The sequence below is a fragment of the Anser cygnoides genome, chromosome 7 (assembly GCF_040182565.1).
Source record: "Anser cygnoides isolate HZ-2024a breed goose chromosome 7, Taihu_goose_T2T_genome, whole genome shotgun sequence".
NCBI classification, from domain to species: domain Eukaryota; kingdom Metazoa; phylum Chordata; class Aves; order Anseriformes; family Anatidae; genus Anser; species Anser cygnoides.
In genome coordinates this window covers 15,823,016-15,838,352 of record NC_089879.1, presented here as the reverse complement: position 1 = coordinate 15,838,352, position 15,337 = coordinate 15,823,016, and the positions used below count along the sequence as shown (strand labels likewise).

Here is a 15,337-nt window from a genome sequence, read left to right as displayed (position 1 = left end):
TTGATAGGTTTCACAGAAACGAGTACATTACAAATCAAAGGAATGTAACTTTAAGATTTAAAATTATGAAATTGGGTGTGTATGTATTTTTCTATAAGATTAAAGGGAGCAGCTGAAATTACACATATGCACAGAAAACTTCTGCTGTTTCATGTTTGCGTGTTTCTAATGGGCAGTTTTTACATAGACGTCTGGAAGGCCAATCATTTTCCACAGTACCTTTGCTCATAGCGGAGCACGTACACAAAGAAAAGGTTGCAAGGGTCTCTTGTGCCATCTCCTGGTTTTACTAAGCCTTCACATCCAGGAGTCTGCTACACAAAGGAAGGGAAAAAGTTGCAGAAGTTGAGAAGCGATTTTCCTGGCAGTGGAAGACGACTGGCAAAACTTGCTTTCCACCTTCTCCCCACTAAAAGATGTTCATTGGGTTTTTACCTCTCTTTTGCTTTTAGAATTAAGTCACTTCCCCATTGCATTAGCGTATGCATATAATGGAAATCTGGTATTCCCCTATAACATCTACATAAATTCAAGTAACATACATCTTGGCCACACCTATTCTATTACTGTGTATCAGTGGAAAAGCATAAATAAAACCTTGAAAATTACTGGCATATGATTAATAAATGAATGAATAGCATTTTCTGATTGCAAATAAGTATTTGAATTTGGGTCCAATCCACTTTATGGATAACACAGAAGGGACTCAAGATCACTGCTGAATCCCCCTGCCTTCTCAGGGACAGAAGCCAAGAGTATCTGGGCAGTTATGATAATTTGATCTGATCTGTTCTCACAAATCTATGGAGAAGGTGATCCTACAGGTGCGTTACGGGTGAATAACCTATTCCAGTGCTCCACAAGAACCTCTGCAATGCAAAACCAGAAACAGAATCACCATTGCTTCACAATTAATACCTCTTGCCATAACCTTCACAGAGCATGGAGAAAACTTTGTTTGTACCTGCAAAAGCTTTTTACAGCAACATTTCACACACACAATCCTGCTCAAGACATTTTTTTTTTCAAGTTCTTTCAAGTCTCTGATTATATTTTCTAAGCGTATTTTTATTACTGTCCTCTAGACTCCTTCATTTTGCCTGTATGTCTTAAGTACAGTGTCTAAATGGTAAACTATTCCTGATGATGATCCACTAGTGCCAAATAGAGCAAAATAATTACCTTCTGTCATATACGGCTCTCTTACAGTACATCTCAGGTCTCCCCCCCTCCCCCCCCGTTTTCCCCCCCTTTTTCTTTTCTTCCTTTTTTTGAAAGCTGTACACATGGATTCATAATCAGTTAATGATCCATTGAGTTCCCCAGAGTTTTTTTCTTTTTTTTCTTCCAAAGTTCTGCAATTATTCTTCATTTTGTATTTTTCCTTCAGAAATACAGGACTTAAGAGCTTAAATTTAAACTATTATCATGATTATTTTGAGTTCTAATCTTGTGTAAGCATGCTTCCTGTTCCATCCTCATAACATTAGTAAAAATCTCAGATACATCTGGATCCACACTGTACACTAATATGGGTAGTCCTACCCCTACTACATCCCACTCCTCCTCACAATTTATCAAACACTAGTAATTACTCTTTGAAATGATTAAGCAGCTGTGGACCCAACTAATAGCACAATCATCTGGATCTTAACAACCTGATATATAATCAGGTCGTATAGATCTGTTGTCAGGAGGTTTATTGAATTAAAAACAAAACAGTATGCTGTATGTTGATCTATTGGGACAATTATCCTGACAAATGAGACCATTGGGTTACTTAAAAATTACATTACAGACAAACATATTAGCCTTCTAAATTACTCTTTATGCTTGCAGAATTTTTAGGTAGCTTTTTCAGTATCTCTTCTGGTATCAGAGTTCATCTGGCTGATATTGCAATTCCCCAAGTCATTCTCTTTAAATTGCCTCTCCACTTATTCCTGCCCCCTTTCCCACTTTTTATAAGTAGTGTGTTTTTTTTTTGTGTTTGATTTTTTTTTTTTTTGGTCTAGATTTTTCCCTTTATTCCCCATGCTTTCAGCACTAGCTTTGACTCCCAGAGCTACATATAAACTGTCCCCATACAAGACTCAGATCAAAACATGTCCTGGTTATCATCAGAGGAATAAGCAGGTGGTATATGGATAGGAATGTGAAGTTCAGCATATTGCAATATGTCCCGTGTTCTGGGTAAAAAAAAACAAAAACGAGGGACTATTGTTGACATTTCAAAATACATCATCCTTGCAAATTTACATGCAGCCTAAGACGTTCAGTAATGTCAGCTATCTCACCTTATGTGTTTGATGACCTATAGCAATTCCCTACATTGTCTTTATGCAGGTTTCAGTCTCTCATATTATCTTTTATTTAAATAAACTAATTTTGAGGATTTTGTATTCTCAACAATGATCTGTGTGTTATATCCCATCTATGTCTTGCAGTTTACTTTCATGGAGAGCAGTTACTTTGCTAATGTCTGTGGATCTATATCCTCATCTCAGGAGCCACCTGCCCACCTGCTCTTTCTAGCCTTTTATCTTCAAGTCCTTTCAGTTCCCTGCATCAGGAAATATAGTATCAGGAAATATAAAATTAGGAGAGACGTTGAAGGGATATCCTCCTCAACATACATACCTATTCTTTACCTTCCCCACTCCGCCCCCCACCCCCCCCCCCAAAAAAAAAGTAACTCTAGTCTATGTGCAGTTGATTTTTCTTGCCTATCACTCAGAACATTAGATTTGTTTGTGTAACATAATTTATTTTATTCTGGCTCATTTTTCCAGGTTGTCAAGATCATTTTCAATTTTAATCATGTCTGCAGAGCCAACAGATTTATGTCATCTTCAAAAACCAGAGCATGTTAATGAAGGCACCAAGTAATAATACCAAATGCAGGTAGTCCTACTGGACATAAACTTTCATTTTCATAACAAGACACTGTCAACCACTGTGTGGTTATCCAACCACTGGTTGATTTGCCTTATTTAGCAGTTTTTTCTAGACCCATTTTCCTAGTTTGTTTGAAAAAAAAAAAATGTATGTGTTACATAGGTGAATACTACTGTTTATGAGCTTTATGAGATATGTTCCTACTTATGAGATATGAACACAAATGAGCATATATTTGCAGAGATTTTAATTCTGAGTCTGAGTTGAGCTCAGGCTCAACTGTGCCCAGTCAAGCTTTCCAAATTATGTCTCTTTGATAATGGCAACTCAAATTGTCCGGTATACAAAGCTCTTAATTTCATAATGGCAAACGAGTTCTACCAGTATAAAACACAGTATCTATTTTAGTACCTGTCTAAAACCAGCATCTATTTCATCTGTGTGAAGCCAACATCAGAACAACAAGACCAACCCTAGCAATGGAATGAAAAATTAGAGAAATAAATTAATCTTACAGCTAAGACCCAGGACAGATTTACACAACAGGTATTCAATTCCTGCCTCTTAGGCAAGATATAAAAGCATCATTTACATTAGTCCAAAAATGAGCAAACAGAATGATGCAAAGACAAGACCCTAGACTAGATTACCTCTTTGGCCTGAAGCAATACAGCGATTGCCATTTCAACTTGTACATTAGACACTGAAATATCACTGAACAGGAAGCACACTAAAACGATACCAATCTGAAGCTGTCTTTGCTGTCAGTAGTTTACGAAGAACTTTCAAATAATACCTAAATATCTTCTTCAAACATTGCAATAGAAGAGCCAAAAGAGATTTTCTCTGCAAAGGAAGGGAAGAAGATTCTGCAAATCAAATTTGCTAGTCTACGGGGATTGTCACTTATTGCTAGATTAAAAAGGAGCCACATAGAAGAGTCCTTCAAACTTTTTAGTGCAGGAATTTCTAAATAGAGATCCGAAAGGTGGAATTGCCTATTCACACATGTATTTCCTAGAGTTATCAGGGTACAAAATCATATCAAAACACAACAGAATCTTCCACCACAAACACTTTCATTTATTGATATTTAAAATAATTACCAGATCTCTCGAGAAAAAACGTTTATAATGCAAATTATAGCGGGGCAGGTAAGATGACTATCTGCAAATTTCTTACATGTATAATATTTATATTTTTAATGACTAGGTAAAGACAAAAAGTATTTAAAGGTGAAGAATACCTGTTGGTAAGTCATATCCTAGAGATGATCACTCTGCCAATTAAGCTTGATTTATGGGATCTGAGTTTTCAAACACTGTTCAACCTGGCATTTCCACAGCTTTAAGACTTCTCCTAAAGCTCAACATGTATTTTAAAATAATTATTTATAAAATCTGTTTTGAGAAAGAATATTTTCAAAAAAAAAAAAACAACCTCTAAACAGAATGCAACATGTGTATGTGTCGGATTGCATTTAAGCAAGTATGAGAGAGAAAAATCATTTATCAACACACTTTCTCTCACTGTAATATCAAGGATTGAAACAATTTACCATATATTTATCACTGAAAAATTGTTAACTTACCTCTTTTCTAACTGTAGTTTAGACATTTTTTATTTAGAAACAGATTTCCTAAAAATTTAATCCTTTGTAAATCATATACAGTATTCACAAAGTTATGAGTCTCAGAAATGGTTGTGAAAGCAATCTGATATATAAAAAGAATAATGCAGAAAACCATAAAAACAAAGTTTGGAACTGGTTGAAAAGTTCCCAAGGAGATAAATTTGTCAGAATCATGAATCAATGTTGATTCATGAAATATTTTCTAGTTTCTTGGTCTGGGCTTCTATGCAATTGTTCATAGGAATCATCAGAATTCATCCACATTTCCTGGCAGACTTCTGGAGGTGTTGGAGATGTGGATCCTTAAAACCTTCTTTCAAATGCAGCAAGTGTAACTAGGACACAGTTCCCAGTACTGTCACAGGAGTACTGAAAACCCCAGGGATCCTGGGGACAGACACCTGCAAAGGGACACAGAAAGAACACCAATGCACAGAGGAGTTGGAAAGGCTCCCAAGGAGCATACTTCATTTCAGAAACTCCACAGGTCATTGTTTGAAAAATAAATGACAAAATCAAGACAAGTGAGGGATGTGTAGAAAAAAAAAAAAAAAAAGAAAGAACTAGGACAGCTGGTGGCAATTCTGGCTGATAGAACAAACTCCATTTTTCCGAATTTTCTAATTTGGCATTGGAACAGGAACATGGGGCCATACTGCACAGCCTGTTATTTATGCAATACAGTTACTGTTTTTTTTTTTTTTTTGACCATTAGATACGATGGAACTTGCTGTTTTCACGTTTTGTCCTGTGTTTTCCTTTAGGAGGACATTCCCCATAAGATAGAAAAGTTTAGCCCAACCCTTCCTGCATGTTAGTCACAAATAAGCAGTACATTTAGATGCTAGACATAACTTTATTGAGAAATCTGTTTCACATAAGATGTGCATACATCAGTGTTCATGGACAACAGCAGACCAGTTTCCTTGTAAAAGTGATTTTTTTTTTCCCAATAGCTATTTACATTTGCTGTTGCTGAGGGGTGGTGTCTAAATACAAAATCTTAAATATTTGTTTGATGAAAACACCCCAAAGTAGTACCATAACTCAATACTATGCATTCATAATGACAAAGTCTTATACACTGAAGCATTATGCAGAAGATATGAAATTACTTTTAAATTCTTGTATAGCACCAGTTATTGTCATAGAATAAAAATAATATTTTCTAGGTGTAGTAGATGCTTTAAATACTGATAAAACCATTAGAAATATATGAATTAACATGTGTGCAAAATATAAATGCTAAGTAAATCCATAAAGGCAATTTCAACAGCTTGACTGGCAACTATATAAAATGCATCTATTAAGATCATGTTATCAAGTTTTGTAGAGTTCTTTGCATTAGTAAAGCTTATGCTACTTCAGATTTTACTGTCTTTCAAAGGCAAGGCGTGGCTTTAAGTAAATGACACATTTTTGATTGAGAAAAAGCAAATAACTAAAAACCCAAATCATTAAAATAAATGCATATAGATCAAATATGTGAACTTATTTGTGAAGATAAGGTTATCATTACATTCTTAAATTGCTGCATTATATAAAGATAGGAGGTAATGATTAAATGTTTTCACATTTGGCAATTTTTAGAGAAATATTATTTAAATTTATTAAAATAGCAACACGTTTTACTTCCTTAAGGGTAAGTAGAAATACTACAATTAATGACATGCTAAACCTACATATGGTAAGTAACAAAATAAATAATCTTAGAAGTAGAACAAATGCAAGAAAATCCTGTTGAAGACTGAGTTCTCCAGTGTTTAAACCAGTAAGAGCACAAAAGTTAGTTTGGTGTTAATATATTAGTAGGAAAAACTAACTGAGGTATTTAATGGAAAGTACGGACATACCTTGTGTTTGACTGAGAAAGATGAGAAGCAGAAGGCCTGTGATGGTATATATTGCCATTATTGATAGGAGAAAAGGGGAAGCTTTTCTCTTAAACATTGAAAGAGCTACAATTTCACATGTGCACATGCATTTCTGTCAAATACAATAGTACATTTTATAAAATACTACAGATGCGCACATTTCCATTTCCTACATAGATATATCTCTCCAGCACCAAAACATGCCAAGACAGTTAGTTCTTATCTGCTCTTCCCAAAATATATTTTTCCTTATTTTTTTAAATACAGTTCTAGCAAATCACTTTCAGGACAGAGCTCGTTTTCTGTTTCTCACCCTTTCCCACTTCTCATTCAATACTACCATTATTTCCTCTGGTAGAAATACCTGTACTTTTAATTAATTTGTAGGCTTAAAGTCTTGACCTTGCATAAACCTGGGTAGCTCAACAAACTTTCTAGCTATAACATCACATTTCATTGCCATTTAGAAGGTCTTGTAAGCACAAGCTCTATAAATAGGTTAGCACCAAAATTTTATAAGATGCAGATCCAATTTTCTTACAGTTATCTTGTATTTAATGCTGCTGGAGCACTGCAATCTACAAGAGCAACCTCAGGAGCAAAAGCCATAATCAATATACCCACATACATACACACACAATTAGCAAAGTGATTCTTGTATCAAATACAGAAAAAAAGCAATTTCACATCTGCTCTTTTCACAAGACCATGGAGGAAGAAGCAAAGCAACAAAGTGGTAAGATTTAGATTCAGATCTTACTTTCATATGGAAACAGGTTAGTTTAATGACAGTAAAATTAAACAAACAAACAAAAAATGTTACAGCATGTCATTCCTCTCCTTCCTTAGAAGGCCTGAAGAAAAAGATAGCCAATTATTTAAGCCAAGTATAGTTTTATAATACACAACATAAAAGCAAGTCCCACCAACAGTCAACAGATAATAGAGGATCTGTGTCCCTGAATTATATGCACATTGTGACAGGATACAAATGTACTATGTTTATATAAAAATATATTCAACATTTAATGAATCATACTCTAAACTCTCCTAGGCCAACAGGACACAACAGGGGATGGAAGTATAACTTGTTTCCACAGTACTTTTCAGATACTTGTCTGTGGGCTAATTATTTTTTTATGCTAAAGAACAGTGACAAAATTAGTCTCTTTACTTTTAGGCTTTGATCTGTCATCCAGTTGCCAAGGAATCAAATCTTGTTAGTCAGCATTTTACTATTCCATGTTAAGAAATATATCCATTTCAAATTGAGATAATATTTTAAGTCACTTTTAAGTTTTTGCTTGGGAATTGGATCAGGAGATAAAGTCAACTTAATTCTGTTTTACAGACTACACTTGGAATAGAACAGCTGAAATGTAAGTAATTACTGAAATGTTGCCTTCATTCTGCGCAGTGTGTCCTGAATTTTTCGAGAATGTTTTTCTGCTGGTATCTGATGGAAGTTGGCACAGTTGTCAGCTGCCAAAGCAGAAATGTCTGCATCTTTAAAATGAGTTATTCTTTGTCTGAGGTAAGACTGGAGCTTGAAATCTGGTGTAAAAGTATAAGGATTCTCTTGAAATGCATGAACTTGGCTCACAACTTTTGCGATATTTCTTGAAAGAAAATATGGTAAAAAAGATTAGTTTGTTTTGCTTCTGACAGAAGAAAAAAGTTTGAAGGAAATTCAAAAGCATTGAGCATTTACTTATATTTAAGTAAATATTAAGTATCTGTCCACTTAGATGTCAAAATGACTGAAATTATTTAAATTGCTAGATGGAAAATCTTCTGTTAGCTCTCATTATCTCATTAGACAACATCTTATTTTACAAAGTTAGGTGATGTAAATATATAGTTAAAATAATTACCTAAGTTTAGTCCACTTGTGAGCTCCATTTGTCATTGTGAATCCTCCAGTTTCAAGTTGTTGGACATGCATAGCCAAAACATGGGCTGATGGAATTGTTGGAAGTGTTTTGAATCTTTCTCCTTCCATCAAACACAAGCTGTCACTTTTTAAAAACACCTAGTGTAAAAGCGTACACAGATAAATGTTTTGATAAGTATCAGGGTAGGCTTTATAAGAAGAGCTCCACTTCATGTGCTTACCACAACGTTCCTATTTTTCATAAATTTTTAACTGTTGGTATTGAAGACAACACTTTGAACTAATCTATTGGCCAACATTTTGAAATACAGAAATAAAGAGGTAACTTTAATCAAAAATATGTATACGTTTAATTGTTCTGATTCACAGCCAAAATTGTGTTTTAGAATTTCTACCTGATTTTGAATCAGATAGATCAGTAATATAATGCCTGTGATAAAATAAACACTTAAGATTTTTCAAAACAGATTACATCCACAAAAATCCTGCTCAAATCCTCAGAAGTAATTCCTTAGATTGCTTTGAAATGACTTTCTTGTATCCTGTGTGATTAAGAATCATTTCTGAGAAAAACTGAGGTGAAAATGTAAACTTAGACCAAGAGCCAACAGTCCCAGAACAAGTTAAAATCTCCTTCATAATGCAAAATACTAATTTTGTCTTTCATCCTGCAGAAGCACCCATTTAGTCAGATATTGAATATTCTTCAACCCCAAAGAAGTATTGTATGTTAAAGACTTTATACTGTACCTCAACAGCCTTGAGTTCTTCCATTATTTCAGCTACTTTTGCAGGTAGGATTTTCCAGGCCTTACAATAAAACAAAATACATTGTTTTTTTGTATTAATATCTATATTGGAACAAGATTATGTTAAGCAAAATAGTTACAATAGAGATCCCCAAACTTACTGGTAACTGTCGTACAATCAGATTTTCCAAGCCTGCTAGGATTTGCATTGCGGTGGCAAAATTTCTTTGTTCATAGCAAGATTTTGCTATAAGAAGAAATTTTGATAACAAGCTCACCTGCAGCTGGGAAAAAAAAAAAAAGATATACCTTTTTTTTTTCAGTTCATGTGAACTTGGAAGCTATCAAATTAAGTCAATTGCTAGCAAAATGCTTCATTGGTATATTGCCTCAGTTTGGAATTAGAAATTAGCCTTAATGATTTCATGGCAATGAAGTACCCTTGCAAGTATTGGATGATGCTAAGCCATGCCCAGGGTTTACTGTTGTTAATTTCTTGATTTTATTGCTCTTACAAGGCTGAAAAGAGGCACTAGAAGAAAACAGCAGAGGGAAAGTAAAGGACTAGCAACACTGCTCATTGAAATATGTTTACATACAGTGTCTGCTAACTGATCACTTATGTTTAAAAGTTGTCAAAACATGCAGACTTTAACCAAAACTATATGACCAACCAAACCATACTTCCTGTTAGAAAAATGTATTGTGAATATATTCCGCCAGGATTTGTTTACGACTTTTGTTTAAATTGTCCACCTCACATAGATATTTTGAGAAATGTGATAAATAGGGAAGCCCAATTAAAACCCAATAAATAATCAAACAGAAAGTGATAAGGGAATTGAGATGTTTGAGCTCCAAACTCCCAAAGATAAAAATAAAGTAAAATAATTGTGAGCAGATGCAGACTCATGTTTTTCACAGTGGTTAGAAAGGAATCAACTGGCAGCTCCCCATTACGAAAAGACACATATTCACTAAGATATTATTCCAGGATTCATTTCAGAAGTCAAAGTACTAATCAAGTTTGAAGATTGACTTTCCGTCAAACTATCAAGAGGTATATAAGCAATATGCACAGTTCTGAAATTTTAGTTAATCACAAGATTTAACAACTGTTGGTTTTGAAAAAAGTAAGATCTGCATAGACATAAAAATCAAATAGAAATCAAATTACTTCTGAAATGTACGATTACATAAATCTACAAAGTGACTGAAAATAAGAAAATTAAATGAAAAGAAGAAAAGAGAGAGGTATCTTCTTTCAGATTTTATCAGAATTATTGACTGTAGTAACATATCCCTTCACCACAAAGTTTTTCTTTTTTTCTGTCTCAGAGGTCTCTTATGGAAGTCATACAACTCTTTCCCCTCAGGCAACCCATTTCTTATATTCTATTAGGTTTTAACAACTGCTACTACAAAACATCTAAAACATCAAACAGACCCTCTTAATGACAGTAAACTAAGCTGTTAACTGCACAGGTGTACTTCAGAACACTTCTTTCTGGTTTTCTACAAAGCATTATATATTAACATATGCATATATATTAACAAATAAGTGTTTCATAATTAATAATACAATAAACAACAATGAACCTTAGATGTGTGACATGTTACAATTTCAGCAGCAACCCAGGTACTGATACTGTCTGCATTTCTCAGTAATTGTAGAAGGTACTGGTCCTGTATGCACTTCGATAGAAACAGATTACAGACTTTAAATGAAACTTCCTCAGCAGAAACAGCTCTACGGAAAGGGTGGAAGAAAAGAAAAATAAGTCATGTTGACTTTGTTTTTTCAAGGAAAATCTTGATTGTGAAGGTAAGGTGCCAACTTCTAACCATTTAAAATAATTTTGCAGTGCTTGCAGTTCTGACTTTATAACCTTTTACAATGTACTTGGGAGCTATGTTACTTTTTATAGAAGAAAGATAATCATATGTGTAATCATATGTATTATTGTATAATAATGTGATTACACAATAAACATACACAGTAGATATTTCTGTATATAAAGACACCTTCACCCACTTATTACCAAATAAAACTGTTCAAGCAGAAAAAAACACCCTAACAAAATCACACCCAGTAAGCTTATTAAAAACTGCTGCCATTAAAGAAATTGAGCCGGATATATAGTGGTGCAACATTGTTTCCCAATGTCTGAACCTCAAATCAGTATAAATCAGCTGATTTATCCTCTGCCTTTCAACAACTGATAACAACTGTAACAACTGATCCTTAGAAAAGTCTACTACAGGTAATGTAATTAATAAGTACTAATTAGAAGCTAGCTGAATCCACTGAGTACATAAGAACTAGAGCATAAATCAAATATAATTGAGTCCATGTGGCCAGATGAAAACATTAATTATGATTTAGCAAATAAATTTAAATAGGTTGGTAACCATTCTACATTCTAACAACTATAGGAAACTACTTTTGTATCTATGAAGACTGATACTTTATTCACCTAGCAGTACAAAATGAACATTGCACTGGGAGATTGTGGAGTCTCTATCCATATTCAGAACCCTACTGCACACAAACCCCAAGCAACCTGCACCAACTGGCCTTGCTTAAGGCAGGGCTGGACATGCTGCAGTAAGTGATCCTGGGAAGTCTTTTCCCACCCTGTGATTCTATAGTGGTCATTTCTATGCATGCATGCACACACATGCATGTACATCATCAAGTAACCTGTTTCAGAAGCCATTACACTTTTTTTTCCCCTCCAAAAATAAAAAATCTCTGAAGCAACCCCAACAACACAAGCCTTCAGCAATATTTAGGCTTGGCCCACTTTAGATTTCAAAGAAATCACCTTGCATATGTTAGAAATCATATATGCATACATCTATAGGTACATGTATATATACATACATACATAATGTCTCCTGAAATTCAAAAATATATGTAACCAGAATATCTACATATCTACTCAGCCAAAAAAAAAAAAGTATTTAAAATGTTTCTCTCTTCCCAGATATATTAAAGGTATAATAAGTTATCATGCATGAACATAATAGAGGGACAGTTAAAATAAGAAACTTACTTTTGGACAGGAACACATTTGTCTTTAACACCAAGTGCTCTTGAATTTAGAAAGTGTACTGGATGACATTTATGAAATAATTCCTAAACAAAAAGAACAAGATGTATATGTTGTTAGACCTAACAGTTCTTTTAAAATGCTAGGGGATAAAAATGGCAGATTTCTTTTTTATTCTTTGGTCTTTCTTCAGCAAATTGATCAGATGGATCACTGTCTAAGAATGGAATTAGCCATTCTATGTTTTACCACAGAGATTTCAAGACAAAAATGGAGTATTTTAATTCAAAGTGTAGTGAAATATTGGAAGCCTACTAAGCTTGAAATGGGGTGGAAAATGGTAGAGAAAGGAGTCTGAGCATATAACAAGAAGACAGATGTCATTTGTACTTCCAAGTAAACCTAATCCTTTGTACCTGTTGCAGTAATGTCAGCTGACAACAGAGCTGTTGTGCACTGTATTCTGTTAAAATATATGGTCCGACTTCATCTGCTTTAGCAAAGGAGACTGGGAATTCTTCTGTAAAACTGTTATAGCATGGCTTTGGCAAAACCGATGAAATAGTGTACAGTCGCTCCCTCTGATACTGTGCAATTGGTCCCGTACCTTTGGAAAGTTTCCAGTTAAAGTTCTGTAGAAAAAAATATGTAAAGCTACAACTTCTCTAAAGCCAACATTATGTCTCCCCTTGATCTAACTTTCTGGAACATTTTGTTAGAGAAAGACCCTTTTGGCTGAAAAACTCTTCAGCTAATCTTCAGGGTCATACCAGACACTAATTGCTTTATTCACATTGCTATTTTAAGCAAATATAATACACAGAGGTAATGAATCTGAGCAGCAGGCTACTAGATCTGAATCAACAATTGGTATTTAAAACAAATTTCTGTGTATTCAAACTTGTTGCCATACAATGATATATATTCTGAAGTTTTATACGTGAGTCACATGCTAATATCAACAATGAAGTGTAAAAACTCCTCTCAAAATTTGAATTAACTAATTTATTATTACTGAAACAATTGACAGGGCACAATTAAGACAGAATCCAAATTTATATAACTGTGTAGGCTTTAGATAATTTCAAAAGAAAATTTAAAAGGGAGGTATATAAATATTACTAAATCAGGATCTAGACCCTAAGCTGGATTTTTACTGACAAAAAATAGTATATGGAAATGTGCTCCACATACTACAGTCCGTAGGACATACCCTTCTGGAAACATCTTCTGAGAGCTTTTTACACATGGAGTGCAATGTTCTTCTGTCCTCCTCCCCTTCTTCGCATTTGTCCATGCTGGAGCACTGCTGAGCGCTGCCATTTTTCCTGGCAGAAGCATCCTCAAGCAATGACAACAAGCGCTCACCATAGCCATTTAACGGAGCTACCTGTAAACGCAAAACAGGTTAACAGAAAATTGAACTCAATTTCCTGTAAATTATAAGCAAGAAAGAAAATACTTGTAGGATACAGGTCTGTCCAAAATCAGACATATTGACTATGTTTGTCAAAAATAGCACTGTCTTATTTTGTACTTTACTGTAGTTGTAATTAGGACTTTTTTTTTTTGTAATAAGAGTCTTACATATACTGTAACTGACATTTTTTTAGTTTTAATTTTAATTTTTTTTTACTCCTTAAAGATGCACTGAAATTCTGGTTTACCTTGGAAGAAATAAATTCTTTTAGGGTACATAAAAGGTCTGCATTTGTTGCAAAGTCTACACTGTAGCAGTCTTCAATCCAAGCCTGCAGGATGTAGAAACTGCGGTTACATATTTTGGTAAGTGATGTGGAAGGATCCAGGCTTGCACTGGTGAGAAGAAAAAGACACTTACTGCACCAGAATTTATATCCAATTCCAATTTAAAAATAAATGCTGGAAAAACTGCAAATATTATCTGGTATTGAGTGTACTATCTTAAATTCTTATGTTTCATGTTTCTAGAATCCATGACTTTGTGCAAACAAAGCTGTCATTGTACTTACTAACCAACACTGAACAACTGGGAAAAACAAGACTCAGAATTCAGAAGATAAAAGACGACAGCATATTGCCAAATATAGCACTTGCTCTAATTTCACTCTCACATGCCAAGAGAATCTTATAAAAACAAACATCAAAAACTGAATTTAATCAAGTAGGCCTTTTCAGAAACATCTATTTGCTACTTGGGGGAAAAAATAGTTGTGTTTTGATAATATCTTTCATAGGAAATTACTGTACCTGGATAAAGTGCTGCTGATTCTATCAAGAAGAAACTGCAAAAAATCTTCTTGTGTGCAGAAATAGCGAAATGTGTAGAGAAACTGCTGTACATAGCCTTCTAAAAACGCATTTCTGTGAAGCACAAGAAAAGCTTCAGACAAGCAAGACTGCAATTTCTTCTCGCATCAGAGTACAGCAACAGCAAAAATCATCAAAACATCAAGAACTAGCAGGGATTTCAAACTCCCAAGCTCTACAGAAAACTTTGATTTCTTTTTATTTTTACACGTGAATATTGTGATTGCCAACAGTAAAAGTATAAATTATTTTTTTTAAAGTTTCTCCATTTTGAATCTTGTGGAAAACCTCTTTGACATTTCTACTATCATCAAAAATTACATTCTGAATAGTACAGAAGAACGTACTTAATTTTATTGTTTCTATAATCTCATTTGATGCCATTAAAAAATTTATTTTCCATGATAACAGTATAAAATGTACATATTTTAAAGCAGAAAATGTTTTCCGTAGCTCTGATTAGAGCAGCAGCTGCTTTAACAACTGAACATGCTTATTATATACCCATTAGAAATGATAGTATTATATATGTGTGTATATACATATATAAAAATATGTATGTACATACATGTATATACTCACAGATACCTTAAGACAAGTCAATTCCTGTGTCTACCTGATGGCTTACTGCAAACTATAAGAGTTTGAGTTTGCTGAATGTGGAAGCTTTGATTCCAAAACAATTTGTTCACTTTGTGCAAAATATTAACTATCAGAAATAGCAGTAACTGGCTCTAAGTGTCAGGACAAGCTGGGAGTAGTGCACTTTGCTTACTCTTACTTGCCTCTAAACTTCCTCTACAATTTAAAATGCTGTATTTTATTTCCAGCTTTCAGAAATAGTGCTGCAATCTTGCATCTTTCTGACTGCTCAAAATGGATGAAAATACGAATTACAGGTTACCTGGTGTCTTTTGCTTTTAGAATCCTACAGTAGCACAAGA

The 15,337-nt window shown here is 34.1% G+C and overlaps 1 protein-coding gene across 5 annotated transcripts in view; it reads right to left on the bottom strand.

The window, feature by feature from the left end:
* Positions 1–205: 205 nt before the first annotated feature.
* The window catches only part of KNDC1 (kinase non-catalytic C-lobe domain containing 1), a 65,942-nt gene continuing 50,810 nt past the window's right edge, over positions 206–15,337 (bottom strand). The window contains exons 21-31 of one of the 5 annotated variants that reach the window (XR_010832924.1): positions 14,334–14,447; positions 13,772–13,919; positions 13,318–13,494; positions 12,521–12,736; positions 12,108–12,190; positions 10,648–10,798; positions 9,210–9,332; positions 9,050–9,109; positions 8,280–8,437; positions 3,310–4,932; positions 206–314 (exon numbers count right to left, since the gene is read on the bottom strand). Coding sequence is in view for 3 of the 5 variants with exons in the window: in XM_013184294.3 (XP_013039748.3) it covers positions 7,793–8,024; positions 8,280–8,437; positions 9,050–9,109; positions 9,210–9,332; positions 10,648–10,798; positions 12,108–12,190; positions 12,521–12,736; positions 13,318–13,494; positions 13,772–13,919; positions 14,334–14,447 (1,462 nt within the window). In the remaining 2 variants the exon portion in view is untranslated. Of the gene's footprint in view, positions 315–2,707; positions 4,933–5,367; positions 8,025–8,279; positions 8,438–9,049; positions 9,110–9,209; positions 9,333–10,647; positions 10,799–12,107; positions 12,191–12,520; positions 12,737–13,317; positions 13,495–13,771; positions 13,920–14,333; positions 14,448–15,337 lie in introns of those variants that run through there. The other 4 variants (XM_048060554.2, XM_067000766.1, XM_013184294.3 and 1 more) reach the window with 4 other exon arrangements.